General features: G+C 43.4%; 1 protein-coding gene across 2 annotated transcripts; it reads right to left on the bottom strand.

Annotated features, from left to right (window-relative positions):
• Window positions 1-1,142: 1,142 nt before the first annotated feature.
• Window positions 1,143-2,818, bottom strand: LOC6046655 (serine protease easter). 2 transcript variants are annotated; one of them, XM_001863788.2, is made up of 4 exons: window positions 2,606-2,818; window positions 2,152-2,545; window positions 1,778-2,091; window positions 1,143-1,721 (listed from the first exon to the last, which is right to left on the bottom strand). In XM_001863788.2, exons 1-4 carry the CDS (start codon window positions 2,661-2,663, stop codon window positions 1,399-1,401), a joined length of 1,089 nt encoding a protein of 362 aa, XP_001863823.2. In that variant the 5' UTR covers window positions 2,664-2,818; the 3' UTR covers window positions 1,143-1,398. The 2 variants fall into 2 exon arrangements, with proteins under 2 accessions (XP_001863823.2, XP_038122005.1); XM_038266077.1 differs by having other exon boundaries at window positions 2,152-2,540.
• Between the last annotated feature and the right edge of the window lie 12,163 nt (window positions 2,819-14,981).

The raw sequence follows: 14,981 nt of genomic DNA, 5'->3' as shown, positions 1-14,981 counted from the left end.
TTTCTTGAAATAATTCGAACTGTCAAAAATCCACCAAAGCATCCACCACATTGATCGCACAAAAATCTGTGGTAGAAAAGTATCCACCGGTAGATGCTTTGGTGGATTTTTGACAGTTCGAATTATTTCAAGAAAATCCACCGCGGTTAACCAAATCAAATTAACAAAAGCCCTCTTATCTTAAACTTTAACTTTGCCAAAGATACCAAATAGATCAAAATATCTATTACCCATTTTGTCCGACCAGGCCGCATAATTAAATATCATAAATTGATTAATCATACATATTTTTTATATTTTCAGGGCTCTTCGCAATAAGAACAAATCCATAAGTAAATTTGCTGTAATTAATTTTAAGTTAACCGTAGTTGTCCTTCTTCTTAGTACCTTGCCATGCCATTGTCTCATTAAATTGAAACAAATCGCCCGCCGTGACGTCCTGCAATGAACCAACTAAATTAATTACTTCCCCTCGCGATGGTGGAGGGGTCCAAATCCTATCGCAATCGCCCCAATCGATATCCCGTCACACGTGCGATGCACAGGTTTGCAACAAGATCCTCCCGACCTGACATCAGCCTTGATAATGTTGTGTTCAGTTACCGCAGCAGTCAGTAGGGCGGCAGGTACTACTTGGCAAAACGTCACGTTCAGGGGAGGCCGGTTGTTGGTATGACAGTTTAATTAGCGCTAATGAATTTCCCCCTCCACGCGGGAGCGCCGAGCTTTGGAAAGCTCTCACGGTTGTGCTGGGGTTCCGCGTCGCTAAATGATAGCTTTTGGGAGCGCGAGCTCGCGCCTAATTGATTTGTCAGCTGATTTGGCCTGCGCTGCTGGAACGGTCAAATGGTTCCGGATTGGGATCATGGATATTTGGAGAATGGACTCTGAGGGTTTGAAGAACGATTGTGGAGCTTTTTTGAGGTTTCAAAATGAATCAACAGATGGCGGTAAAGTAAGTCAGTGAAAGTCAGACTAATTTAGATCTGTTTATCTGTGTCCACTTCGATCTAGAGAGTAGGTACGCGCTGGAACGCGTGTCGTTTGGACACCTGTCCTCTTGCTGACATCGCTGAAGTTCAATTGGCTAGAGTATACAATGGTTGTGAAGTGATTCAGGTGATCATGAGAAGGGTGGAGTGTTTTTGGCGCAATTTAGGAAAACCCATTAACATTTTTATTGCGATTTTCCATTACATCCGAAAGGATGTTGTCTTTTTGACATAATTGATATTGTCACTTAAATTGTAATCAATCTAAGTTTTTTGTAGTTTAACTATCACTGATTAACGATTTTTTGAAGATTTTACTCTCACAACAGACGGTTGAGAGTACAATGCTCTCAAATTTGATTGTGAGTTTTGTGATTTTTATAACTAATTACAACTAATAGTATCACTAGACTTCAGTCAGGTTCGATTCCAACTCGATTCTTCCGGCAACCCACTCCAGGTAGCTCCCCAGCCTGGTGTAGATCCCCGGGACTCCTTCCGTCCCGCAGTCCACCGGTCCCACACTGACGATCCCGGCCAGGTGCCAGTGGTTGTCAATGATCACCATCAGCGGACCACCGGAATCACCCCGGCACGAGTCCCGTCCGGCGGTTCCACCCACGCACAGCTGATTCTCGGTGAACTCCACACTCTGGCTGGCGTAAGCCTTGGTGCATTTGCTCATCGGCTGGCCGGGAAGAGTTACCTTCAGCTTCCGGATGCTGGATGCTGGGAATAGTTTGAGATTAGTGGTGAAGTTCGAGAGGAATCTACAGGTAACTTACAATCAAAATCGGAGGACTTTCCCCAGCCAGCTACTACAAAGGATTCCCGATCGACCTGTAACTCGGAGGCCATGTCCGCAGTCGGAATACAGATCGGTGATATTGAGTCCGTACTTGGAGCTCGCTTGGACAACTTTATCAGTGCGATATCATGCTCGTGGTTCTTGGACTGTCTTGAGTACTGATCGTGAGGGATAACCCTTTCCACGAAGATATCTCGATGAGGAAACCGGTTGCAGGTCTTATCGCCGTTGTCTTCCTCCTTGCAGTCCACCTGCGTTGTCGTATCCCATTCACCTAATCGAACTGCTATCCTAGAATGATGTTCGGTATGATGTCAAGGGTTCGATTCCCACATATCAACTATCACTCACAATTCATACGTCCTCAGTTCAACCACGCAGTGAGCCGCCGTCACCACGTAGTACTCACTGATCAACGATCCCCCACATCTAAACAGCCGCACTCCGTTCCTCAAATACACCAACCTCACCGTCCACGGAAACTCATTCGGTTCCGTCTCCTCACCTCCAACAATCTTATTCTGAAGCGTTAGCCGTCCACACCCGGTGGCACTCACAAGCCGCGGACAGCACACCAGAACCTTCCCCGAAGCAGCCAACGTTCCGCACCGGTACCGCAGCACGTTCAGCTGATCCTCCCTGCTACTAACCTTGGCGAAGATCTCCCGCACGAAGGAGCAATCCCGCACCGGAACGCAAGTGCCGTGCTGTCCACCCGGAGTCGTGCAGTCCTCGTTTAGCTGAGCTTAAAAGAAGCACTTCAAAATAAAAAAACTCCCCAAAACGAAATCCCGCGCAGACGAACCATTCAGCAGAACCAGTTTGGCCGCCATCAGTACAGCCGTCCACGGTAGACGCCCCATTTTTGCGATCCAATATCCACGAAGAACCTGTCAATACTGGAGGTCGCGAAGCGGTCGTGGGCGGACATTGAACAAGCACACTGTGCACTGATAAGAACGCTGAACACCAGAACGCGGGACGCCAACCGGTTGGAGACAGTTTCTTGGGGGGATTGATTTCTAGACTCTGACGAAACAACTGAAGCAATTTTATTTATAGCGAACCGGTTCGGGGATCATCATACGACGAAGGGGATCCCCCAATTGCCATGTTTTGAATACGTTACATTGTGAGTCATTGACTCGTTGGTGCTCTTTCAGCGGTATTAATTATGGACTGGAGATATGCTGGTCACCAAAGATGATCATACGTTGCAGTGATAGCACAATTGCGTCAATGAAATGAGCTGTGATAGAAGATGAATCATTTGCATTGAAATAATACTGACCTGGGACTTTCGTTTGGCATATTCTTGGAATATAATTGTTTAAAGTTCTTGAACACTTAATCATCCGGATATTTCAATACTAATTTCTTGATGGGCTATCCTCTACTATAATTGGCCAAATCGTCGATGTCGTGCTCTTGTCGCAAGTCGATTTTGGGCCAAATTGAATAACGAACGCAGTTTTGTGCAGATCATAATGCCACACCTTTTGACCATCACAGATCCCCAAAATTCGATTTCAATCCCGAGATATTCGATAAAAACATATAAAAAACTCCGTACGTTGTTGTCACTTTTCATGTGAAAGAAGTTTCAATCTTGTCGTGCTATCTTAACACACCCTGAAAATTGCTGTGACAACTGGTCAAAGGAATTTTAGGTCAGAACGCGTTTGACACACGTACAAGCCCGACTACCGTAAACATTTGTAGTTATACCTCGGGATTCTTTAAACCAACCCTGTTTGAAAAATGTCGCACGTCGTACGAGTTGTCGCACGGTTTTGATTTTACCGTTTCGATATCGATTGGTCGAAAGGACGACAAACGGACGACAAACGCTCGATATGCTCGACATTGTTTTTTCGCATCGATTTTTTGACAGATTGACGAATCGCCCGTGTCGACGAAAATACTTTGACAGTTTGAATCAAGCAAAAACATGTTATGACGAACAAAAGTGCAAGATTGTAGTTAAAAATTGCGAATAAATGCAAAACAAAATTGCAGCAAGTAAGTATAATCAGTAGTTAGTTTCGTTGCATTTAAAATTGTTCTTTTTATGTGACAGCCGGATACCAGGTCACCCGTGGAACTGTAGTTCGATGCCGGAAATAGCATCGGCCTAACCGCCGCAGTACTACAAACAGTCGGCACCGATCCTGGCCTAAGGCCAACACCATCAGGCACGACACAATCCGGCTGGGGACAACCGCGGTCTCGTAAATTAAATACCACTAATCACTTTCATCGCCCGGTCGCGCTTCTAATACGAAAGATGCCGCTAATCCACTTTATTCAATACCGAAGATGCAGTAGGTTCCCTTGCCTCAGCAGTAGCCCCGAATCGTGCCGAGGATCGTGTCAGGGGACACAGGAGGACGTACTTAACAAGATTTACAAAGATTCGGCGATTCAACCTCCTCTACGACGTTCGCAGCATCTACACCCGGATCCGGAGAACGCATCCCATAGTAACCCAGGTTCCACTAAATGCCGTTGAACTAGACTGTTGTAATTACACGTCACATCATCTTCACCAGGATGCTCCGGAAATGAGCGGATCTCCCGCCGGCATGGGACCGAAGCATTACAAATCACCACCACATCTCCACCATCCGCCTTCACTGAATCATCAGCCGCAACACGGACCGCCCGTCGTGCCCGTTCCCAAGTCCGAGTTCGACGATAACAGGCGTTGTGATGAAGACGGAACCTACGCCTAGACTGCGACGGCCGCCACCGTAGGGATGATTCCTACCAAACAGTCGTGCTAGTCCAACCTCATCGAGTACGGCGCTGACTAGTGGAGTCCGAACAATCCGTCCGGCAAGCGAAAGTACTCGCGCGATCAGCTGATACAGTTCAAGAATGCGGCAACGGCTCACGAAAAACCGGCTGGATCTTCGTAATTGTCCTAACCATGGAGGAGGTGCCCACGGGATGGGCATGGATTAGCATCTACGAGATGCTTTTGCCGACGTTCATCAAGGATTGCATGAGAGATGGGGGCGGAGGAGAAAAAGGCGGTGTGAACATGGGCCAAATGAGACAACAACACATGCCGAAACTACTGTCCGGATTGCAGCCAAACAAACAATCTCAGCAGGGCATGAATCTGGTGGAGATACTAAGCGTGAACGAGAACAAACGGACCGCCCAGATGTTGTCCCTCAGCAATTGCACTCGGCAGGGTTTTCGTCGTCGTTAATTTAGTGTAACATACTAAGAGTAAGTAAAAAATAATAACATAATTAATATTAATAATAATATGCGCTCGTCGTCAAGTAGGAAGTGCCCGTCGCTACTGAGCCTGAAACAAGAAATGAACGCCACACCTGCCTGCGCCATCAACCAAGACAACACCAAGCACCAATCCAGCAACGGCCACCACCGTAACAATGATCCCGACGTGGGCCAGAGGAGTCAAGCAAAAGTAATGCTGCACCGGTTCGCAAAAAGTCCGTGAATCTGCGCAACAGTTTGGAAAAGAAGCTGCAGCCGATGTTGATCAAAACATTGCATGGGAGGTGGTAGCGGAAGAGGAGAAGGTGGTTGCAACATGGGCCAAATGAGACAACCAAACATGCCGTAACGAGCACCCCGCGGGTCATCAGCGGCCAAGTTCGGTTCGCAGTTAAACTGACAATCCTAGCAGGGCATGAATACTTTGAAAATTCTGGTAAGAATGGCTTAAGCCAATTGTTTGATCAATTTTATTTTTAAGGTGTTTTTTCTCCTAACAGGTTCAAAGACGATGCAACCGCGCGTCGAACATCTCAACCCCCTGTAGTGGCCAGAACGCAAATCTACTCGCCGAACTGAGATGGGACCGTCGCCTTGGCGCACTCCCGGTCCCAAAACATCTGCAAACGTGGTCAAATACAATACGTAGAAGGAAACCGTGCTGGACGCCAAGAACTGGAAGCGTTCCGAAAGAACCGTCGCCGGCCGCTGTACACTCCCGGCGTCTATGACAAACTGGACAAGGCGACCCTGGCCAAAGAAACGCCAGAACCGATAGAACAAACGGTCGCCGGCAAACTCCACTGGGAGCGTCAGCGCGTGCAAGAAAAGTAAATTTATTTTCTTCAAATAGTTCCAACCCATTGTAAAATAATCTAAATAAATTAAAATGATTAATTAATGCCTAAAAACAACTAATTTTAATTGAAACATAACCTAGAAATCCGAAATTACAGCGCACGACAAAGGCACGACATCCTAAATAACAAAACCGTGCGACGTCTGCCGAATGTCGTACGACAATGTCGCACAATTTCGATTATCGATCGCACGACACACACGACATTTTGGTGCAAAAACGTATGACATTCGCGCGAAAGTCGTACGACATTGTCGTGCGACGTCGTACAATTGCACGGACGACAAACGACGGACGTCCGACGGACTTTTCAGTCAGGGAAATTAAACTAAACTTCGGGTCAACGCACAGAATGGCAACCCAAGCAAATCATGTCTGTTATTGTTTACATTGCGAGCTTTTGTTTTTGTTTATTCAAGTTTGACACATTATGATGCGTTTTTCTCGGAACGTCAAAAAGCGACGTGCGACAAGATAGCACGACAACGTCGTTGTTATTGTTGATGTTAATAATTATGAAAAAGTTTTATTTACTTTAAAATTTTGCTGTCTTGTCGTAAGTCGTGTTTGTGACAGAATTTGTGACAAAATGATGTTTGACAAAAATTCCCTTTTGGCAATTTGTCACAACTGTAGGTTGTGTCAGATCTACAAATCATAGGAAGAGTGTTTCACATTTTTTGTTGAATATCTTAGTATTAGTATCCAGAAATCTAAGGAGGTAATACAACAAAAGCTGCACAAAATTGCAAAATGGACGTATGATATTGTACGATCAGTACTATGCTGGACTCGATCGTTGGAAACGATCGTCGGCTCAACGACCGACGAAAAAGGCGGCGGACCAGATGCGGGCATTAAAATGTCAAAACCTCTCCCCCTCTCACATCGTCTCACCATCCAGCTGCAGTTTTGTTGACAAACAAAGGGAGCATGCGGTCGCGAATTAGGGGTGATCATGTGATTTAATTAAACTTTTTTCGAGAAAAATAATATTTTTCCGACTGAATAAAAAAATTGCAAGCATGTTCAAACAATTATTCCTGATGTCGGAGAAGTTATTTTAAATCAAAATTTGAATCCATAATTTTTTCTATAACCTGAACTTTTTCACTCCAACTGAGAACCTCTAAGTCTATCCACGACCGTGTCCAATGACCGTGAGAAGATGCCAGAAAATCCAGCTACCAACTAAATCCACAATAAGATGGCATGGAAAAATTGGCACATGGAGAAATCTCATTTTTTTATTTGTCTTTTTATTACTTAAAAAAGAATTTTCAAAATATGTAAATTTTGATTTTCGAAAGTTGTTAAAATTATTGAAAAAGGAATATTTTGCGGAAGATTTCGGGATGGTGTAAATTTGGTATCAGAGATATCATAAAAAAAATGTGTTGAGGAAAATATTGTCAAACAAAATTTCAAAAATAAATTTTAGATACAACATCAAATTTGCAATCTTAGTAATGATCAGGTTTGTATAGATTGAAACTAAACTGATAGGATTAGAAAATCAATTTAAATTTGAATTGGAAAATGTCTCTTGTAACCATTTTAAAACATTCAAAAAGTTACTATTGATTCTTAATTTTCATAATTATTTTCAAAGAAAAACGTCACTTAATCCACCTTCAAGTGGTTCGTGCCATCCTTACATGTGAAGGATAATGCTATCCAAAAGGGACCATCCATAAACCACGTGGACACTTTTTTGGGATTCTCAACCCCCCTCCCCCCCTCGTGGACAATTGTCCATAAAAAAAAATCTTTTTTGTATGGAGCGTGGACAATCGTCATACCCCCCCCCCCCTCTTAAGTGTCCACGTGATTTTGTGGATGGTCCCAAATAGATACAAAAGAACGGTCTTTTCAGTGTTCTATCAATTTGACACATTATTCATACCATCGGATTTTTTTTTTTTTTTTTTGAATTAAATATACTTTATTGAATCTTTCTTATAATAATTACATTTGGTTTACATAATAAGTGGTCAGCTGTGGCTCTTCAGCTTTAGTTTGCTTTTCGTGATTTAAACACTGTTCATTTTTATAACTTTAAAAGTATATGATTTATCATTTTTGTAACACTAGGTACAATGAGGAAAAAAAAAATGTTAAGAAAACATAACCTAACCTAAAACTAACTTAATCTTACCATAAACTAAACCAATCCTTGAATCAAGGGGTATTCAGATATAGCACATTTTTCCCTGAATTTCAAACATTTTTCTTGAATCTTCTGATCCAACATTTTTACTTCTGCTAATTCATGAACCTCACTTGATCTTGTCCAGCCAGGAACATTCAAAACCATTTTGAGTACCTTGTTTTGGACACGCTGGAGCTTCAATTTATGAGTTCTAGCGCAACACTCCCAAACAGGTACTGCATACTCAATAACGGGGTAAATTATTTGTTTGTAAACTGCTAACTTATTTTTCAAAGATAGCTTTGATTTTCTGTTAATTAAAGGATACAAACACCTGATGAGAATGCTGCACTTGTTCAATATTTTGTCTACATGCTGTCGAAACAAAAGTTTCGAGTCAAGTATGAGACCTAAATAGACAACTTCCTTTGACCAGGGTATCGAAACATCATTCATTTTAATCAAAACATCATCCTTTGGGACAAATCTGGCCGATTTGGAAAGTGGAAAAATGATGGTTTGAGTTTTGGCTGCATTTATGCGAATTTTCCAGTCGCCAAAGTATTCGGAAAGAACGTCAAGACCCTTCTGAAGACGGCCAACTAAATATCTGGTTATTTTACCCTTATAAATAACGGCAGTGTCATCAGCAAAAAGTGACAACACACCATTACCAGGAAGAGTAGGCAAATCAGATGTAAAAATATTGTACAGAAGTGGGCCAAGAATACTTCCTTGGGAACCCCAGCATCAATGTTGAATAATCCAGAAGCAATCCCATTCAGAAAAACCTTGAACGATCTCTCCGAAAGATAGTGCTGGATAATTTTGATAAGATACATTGGAAAACCGTATAAATACAGTTTATGTATCAAACCATCATGCCAAACATTGTCAAAAGCCTTCTCAACATCCAACAAAGCCATAGCAGTTGATTTAGACTCAAGCTTGTTCTGCTTGATGATTTTAGTTACTCTCGTAAGCTGATGAGCAGTATTATGTCCCTTTCGGAAGCCAAACTGCTCATTCAAAATTATATTATTATCGTTGGTAAAATCCAAAAGCCTTGAATAGATGACCTTCTCAAAGAGTTTGGACAGACTACTCAAAAGACTAATGGGACGATAACTTGTTGGCGATGTTGGATCTTTTGAGGCTTCAAAATTGGTATGACTTTGCCCAGCTTCCAATTGGTGGGGAAGTAACCAAGTTGCAAACATTTATTGAAAATATTGGCTAGATGTTGAAAGAACTGATCACTCTGTTTTTTCAACACTAGATTAAAATGTTATCAAAGCCAGGAGCTTTCATATTTTTCATTTGTTTAACTGCAACTTTGACTTCCTCACCAGAAACATGGGAATCTGCAGGAAATTCAAAGGTAGAGTCATTGATTGTTGAAATACTATTGGCAACTGATGTTTCTTTACGGCTGGTCATGGAAGCGCCAAGATTATGTGAACTAACAAAATGAAGCCCAAGTGCATTTGCCTTTTCCTCGGATGTAATCAAAGGAGAATCCTCAACAATAAGAGGAGGAATAGGCTTTGGTTTGTTTTTAAGAACTTTTGAAAGTTTCCAAAATGGTTTTGAATAATTCCCAAGCTGGCTTACATGTTTTGAAAATTCTTGATTTCTGATATTGTCAAGTCGGTCTTGTATGATTTTGTTCAAATTGTTAACTGAAATCTTTTGTCATAGTCCCCAGTCCGTTGATATTGTCTCCTATAAACATTCCTAAGTCTAATCAAGTGTTTAGTATCTACGTCAATATCAGTTACCTTAAAATTAACAGGAACCTCCCGAACGTTGGCAGCCTCTGCTTGGTTGATAGCCTGCTGGATCACCTCCAGCGAACGATCAATATCAGCAGAAGTTTCCGGGTGTTGATCATAGTCGATGTTGCTGTCTACCACTTGCTGAAACTGCTGCCAGTCAACGTTGTGGTAATCTTTCCGGGTTGGTTGCCGCTGCGGAGTAACGGAAGCTCCAACCTCCACAACCACCGGATAGTGATCAGAACTCAACTCTTCAAACACCTCAGGATGAGCCACGTTCTCAGCCATATTGGTAATGAAGAAGTCGATGATTGAGTGATTCCCAGACCGAGCCACCCTCGTTGGACGATCCGGACTCACAACGTTGTAGTATCCGTTTTGCAGATCGTTGTGCAGAATCACTCCGTTCCGATTCCTCCTGCTGTTGCCCCAAACTTCATGCTTCGCGTTGAGGTCACCAGCGATGATGTACTTTGCGCTCCGCCGTGTCAGCTTCTGGATATCGCTCTTCAGTTTTGCTGCTGAACCATCTCTGGAATTCACCTGACGTGGGCAGTATGCAGCAATGAAGAGTACTGGGCCAACCGAAGTGGGAATTTCCACTCCAACGGCCTCGATGATGTCCAGCTTAAAGTGTGGCAGCCGGCGTGGCTTGAGATCACGATGAACAGCGACAAGCACACCTCCTCCTCCAGAGGTGGTCCTATCGAGCTGCGTCGCGATCTTGTAGTTTTGCAGATAAACTTTTTCACCGGGCTTCAGATGAGTTTCCGTGATGGCAGCTACGTCGATCTCCTTCTCGCGAAGAAAATCCACCAGCTCTAAATTCTTCCTCCTAATGGAGCAAGCGTTCCAATTCAGCAGCTTGAGGGACCTACGATCCATACTGGATGACGAACGAGGTCAGCACTTCAATCTGCTGGGTCTTGGTTTTGCATCCACGCAGTGCAGCGGACATCTGTTTGAAAATATTGAGGAGTTCGGTTGAGGTGTAAAGATCATTACCATTTTCCTCAACTGCTGGTTCTTGGGTTGGTCTTGGCTCCTGGCTGAAGCCCGGTGGTGGCGGTCTCGGCTCCTGGCTGGAACCCGGCCGTGGATGATTCATCTCAGCTCTCTTCCTGGGATCCAACGGCAACGGTGCCAAGTTCGGGACCTGGCGTCGCGGTTGAAGAGGTGGAAATTTTGCTCCACCAGGGCTGGAGGAGTTCTACGACGCTGAGGCTGATTCTTCGTCGATGCTTGCTGCCGAATTTTCACGAACTCAGCTCTCTTGGGGCACTTTCGGTCGGTTGACGAGTGCTCACCGTTGCAGTTGAGGCACTTCACCAGCGAATCTTGGATGCACTGGGATGTGATGTGCGCATCGGTACCACATTTGGCGCAACGACGCTTCAGGTGGCAGTTCTTACCTCCGTGCCCGAAACCCAGGCAGTTGAAGCATTGTGTGACGTCACGATGCACTGGTCGGTATCGCTCCCACGACACGATAATGTTGAAAACCGCTCGAATTGCCTTCAGCTCAGGAAGCGTCGTCGATCCCTTAGCCAAATGCAGCAGGTAGAGCTGGTCACGGTACTTGATGTCTTTGTTGCGTCGGCTCATTTTGTGCACGGCCAACACATCCAGTTTCAAAACTTTTAGCTCGGCAGCTAATTCCTCCACTGGCATGTCGTACAGACCTCTGACGACGATTTTGTACGGCTTATCCATGACGACATCATGGGTAAAGTACTCCGCCTCGTTTTCGGTCAAGTAATCCTTGACCAGTTGATAGTGCTGCCTGGATTGCACCAGCACCTTAAATCCGTCCTGACACAGACGAATGTTGCCTAGGACTTTCCCAGACTTGATGAGTTCAACCAGCCCCGCACGAAAGTCGATCGTTGAAATTTTTTTGAAATTAAATATGTCTTTATTGAACTTTCTTATAATAATTACATTTCATTTACATTCTAAGTGGTATGGCTACATGCTCTTCATCTTTGTTATATTTTTCGTTTTCTTATTAACTGTTCACATTCATTTATTTACTTCAAATTGTTTTACATTTTTGCATTGAATCGAATACATTTGGGTAAAAAAGAAAAAGAAAAAAAAAATCACTTTAACAACTAATCCTAACTTAAAACTAAAAAAGCAAATTCATTGAAATATTCAAAATTACTAGAACGAGTAAACTACGAACTGTATTTTAAGATAAATCCTCCAAGCGTTCTTACTTGTTCCGCACGAGTTTTGCAACCACGCAGTGTTGTTGTCATCTCGATGAAAATGTTCAGAAGTTCTTGTGGTGAAAACAGGTCACTACTGCCTTCATCCGTTGATGCTGGTTGGTTTTCCCTCGGTTGCTGACTGAAGCCAGGAGGTGTTGTATTCTCTGCAACTCTTTGCCGCTGATTCAACGGCAATGGCTGCAGATTTGGAACCACTCGAACAGATCCTGCTCCTGGCGACGCCAAAGCAGGAAAATCCACATCCGTGTATGCTGGTGGTGTTTTGCGACGATTTGGTTGGTGCCTCGTCGTCGCTTGCTGCCGAATTTTCACAAACTCAGCACGTTTTGGGCAGCTTCGATTCTTGGTCGAATGGTCGCCGCCGCAATTGAAGCATTTAGCTTCGATGTTCTCGTTGATTGTTTCGCAAGCTTGAGTTTTGTGCTCACCTCCGCAGGTTGCACAACGACTCTTGATGAAACAGTTCCTTCCACCATGTCCAAACTGCAAGCAGTTCGAACACTGTGTCACGTCACGGTGCACTGGACGATAACGTTCCCAAGTCACGATGATGTTGAAAATTGCCCGAACTGCTTTCAGCTCAGACGGCGTTGTCGATCCTTTCTCGAGATGAACCAGGTACAGTTGATCACGATACTTGATGTCCTTGTTGAGTCTCGTCATCTTGAAGACTTCGATCACGTTCAACTTCAGAGTTATGAGCTCTTCTTTCAGCACACTCACATCCATGTCGTACAGGCCTCGGAGGACCTGTTTCATGGGGCGTTTGCCTGGATCGTCATGGCTGTAGTATTCAATCTTTGTGTTGTTCAGGAAATCCCGAACGTAGTTGTAATCCTTTCTGGTAGGTAGCAGAATTTTGAGTCCATCAGCACACAAGCGAATGGAAGCTCGTAAAGCACCAGATTTGATAAACCCGGTCAGCCACTTTCGCACCGAATCCGATGACGATGTTTTCACAAAAATGGGTGGCAACTTTTCCCGTCGTTCAAATTCTTCCTTCTCGCTCACGTCCACAGGAGGGTAGCGAACTGGTTTCCAGACGAATTTTGAGCGTCCTTGCTCAAACTGCCTGGCTTTGCAGGTAGCGCTTCGGCATTCTTTAGCTTCTTCAAATCTGCCGATCCTGCTGGTGAGGACCGCCTCTTTTTCTTGCCGTGAGGCATTTTTTGCACTTTTTAGCACTTTTTTGGTTTGTGAGGGACACACGTCTGACTCGCTTCTCTGCTGATCGCAGACTGAAAGTCGATCGTTGCTGCTGATTGCCTCACATAAAAAGGAGGCAGTTTCTCCTTTCGCTGTTTCACTTCATTCTCCTTTGCTTCCGCTACCTGGTCCTCGTCAGGCAGTCCAGCAAACTTGTTGTTCTTCAATAGCTGCTCCTCGTGGGACGAAGAGTTCTCCTCCTCCTCATCCATCGGTACAGTACCGTCGCTCTTTTTCGTCTTTTTGCTGTTCGATGTCACTTCCAAAAGCACCTTCCTTTTGGAAATCCCCGGTTTTTGGCCATCAGTTGAGGCCTCAACCTTCCTTTTGGAAATTCCCACTTTTTTGCCTGCTTGAGCCGCAGGTAGGGCAATATTGCCGGCGTTTTGCGCCGGGACGCGACGAGTCATGTTGATTCAGACAACCTTCACCAACGAATGCTCGGATAACAATCCATACCATCGGATTGTGCTCCAATTTGGCTCAAATTTGGAGTGGGGGTTCTTTAACTCAAATAATTAGACACGTGTTTTTTGTTTGGCGATTAGGGTGCTCCTATCCGAAATAGGGTGGACAAAAAAATGGCATTTTACGTCGATTTTCGTTAAAAGCACATTGTTCAAAAAATGATATCTTAAAGCGTTCATGTTCGTTTTCCCTGCTTTCTTGTAATATTTTACATAACATATCCCAAAATTGCGAATATCCATTAATTAGGAGATATGATTTTTTCAACATAAAAACTGGGTTTATCGACGCGACGTGCCCAAAAACGGGAAAATGACGAAAACGAGTAAAAATCAGCTTTTTCACTGAAACTGCGATAACTTGAAAATTTCAGCGATGACCTATACATGTTTGGGTACTAAAAGTTGCGTAATTAAAACACAAATATGGTAAAACTAATAGGGGACCATCCATAAACCACGTGGACACTTTTTTGGGATTCTCTACCCCCCCTCCCCCCTCGTGGACAATTGTCCATACAAAAAAATCTTTTTTGTATGGACCGTGGACAATCGCTATAACCCTCCCCTCCCTTTCTTTATTGTTTACGTGGTTTATGGATGGTCCCTAACCTATGTTTTTAAATATGGCACTCTAAGATTGGTTCAGCCGTTCCGGAGATGATTTTTTGAAAAATATGCTTTTTGCGAAAATCGACGAAAAATGCCATGTAAATAAAAATTAATAAAAAGGTATTATAAAATGACAAAAAATTTAAATTAAAATTTAATTGATTCGTTTGAAAATATGATTTTGCATGTAAAAAAAATTTTTAAATTTTGTTTGAATTCCTATTTCCGGTACCAGATTTTGCACCACCTTAAACTCTACCACAAAAGATGCCTCTTAGGAATCTTCAACAAATAAAACAATCGTTACAAAAAAGAATACGTTTTATGAGACTTCAACTTTATATGTAAAAAAATCATTTAATTGTTAAAAAAATCCGTGTACCTAGTTTTTTCCGAATATTCGGTACCATCCATAAACCACGTGGACACCAAAGGGGAAGGAGGTCAGCGATTGTCCACGCCGCATAAAAAAAGATTTGTTTTGATGGAAATTGTCCATGAGGGGAAGGGGGGGGGGTCTAAGATTTAAAAGAGTGCTCACGTGGTTTATGGATAGCCATAACAATATGGATTGTCATAACCTTCAACATTTCCGAAGACATCAAATCGATCAGA

The sequence above is a fragment of the Culex quinquefasciatus genome, chromosome 3 (genome assembly GCF_015732765.1).
Source record: "Culex quinquefasciatus strain JHB chromosome 3, VPISU_Cqui_1.0_pri_paternal, whole genome shotgun sequence".
Lineage (NCBI taxonomy): Eukaryota > Metazoa > Arthropoda > Insecta > Diptera > Culicidae > Culex > Culex quinquefasciatus.
Note: the sequence above shows the minus strand (reverse complement) of the source record. Positions and strands in the feature narration are given on the sequence as shown.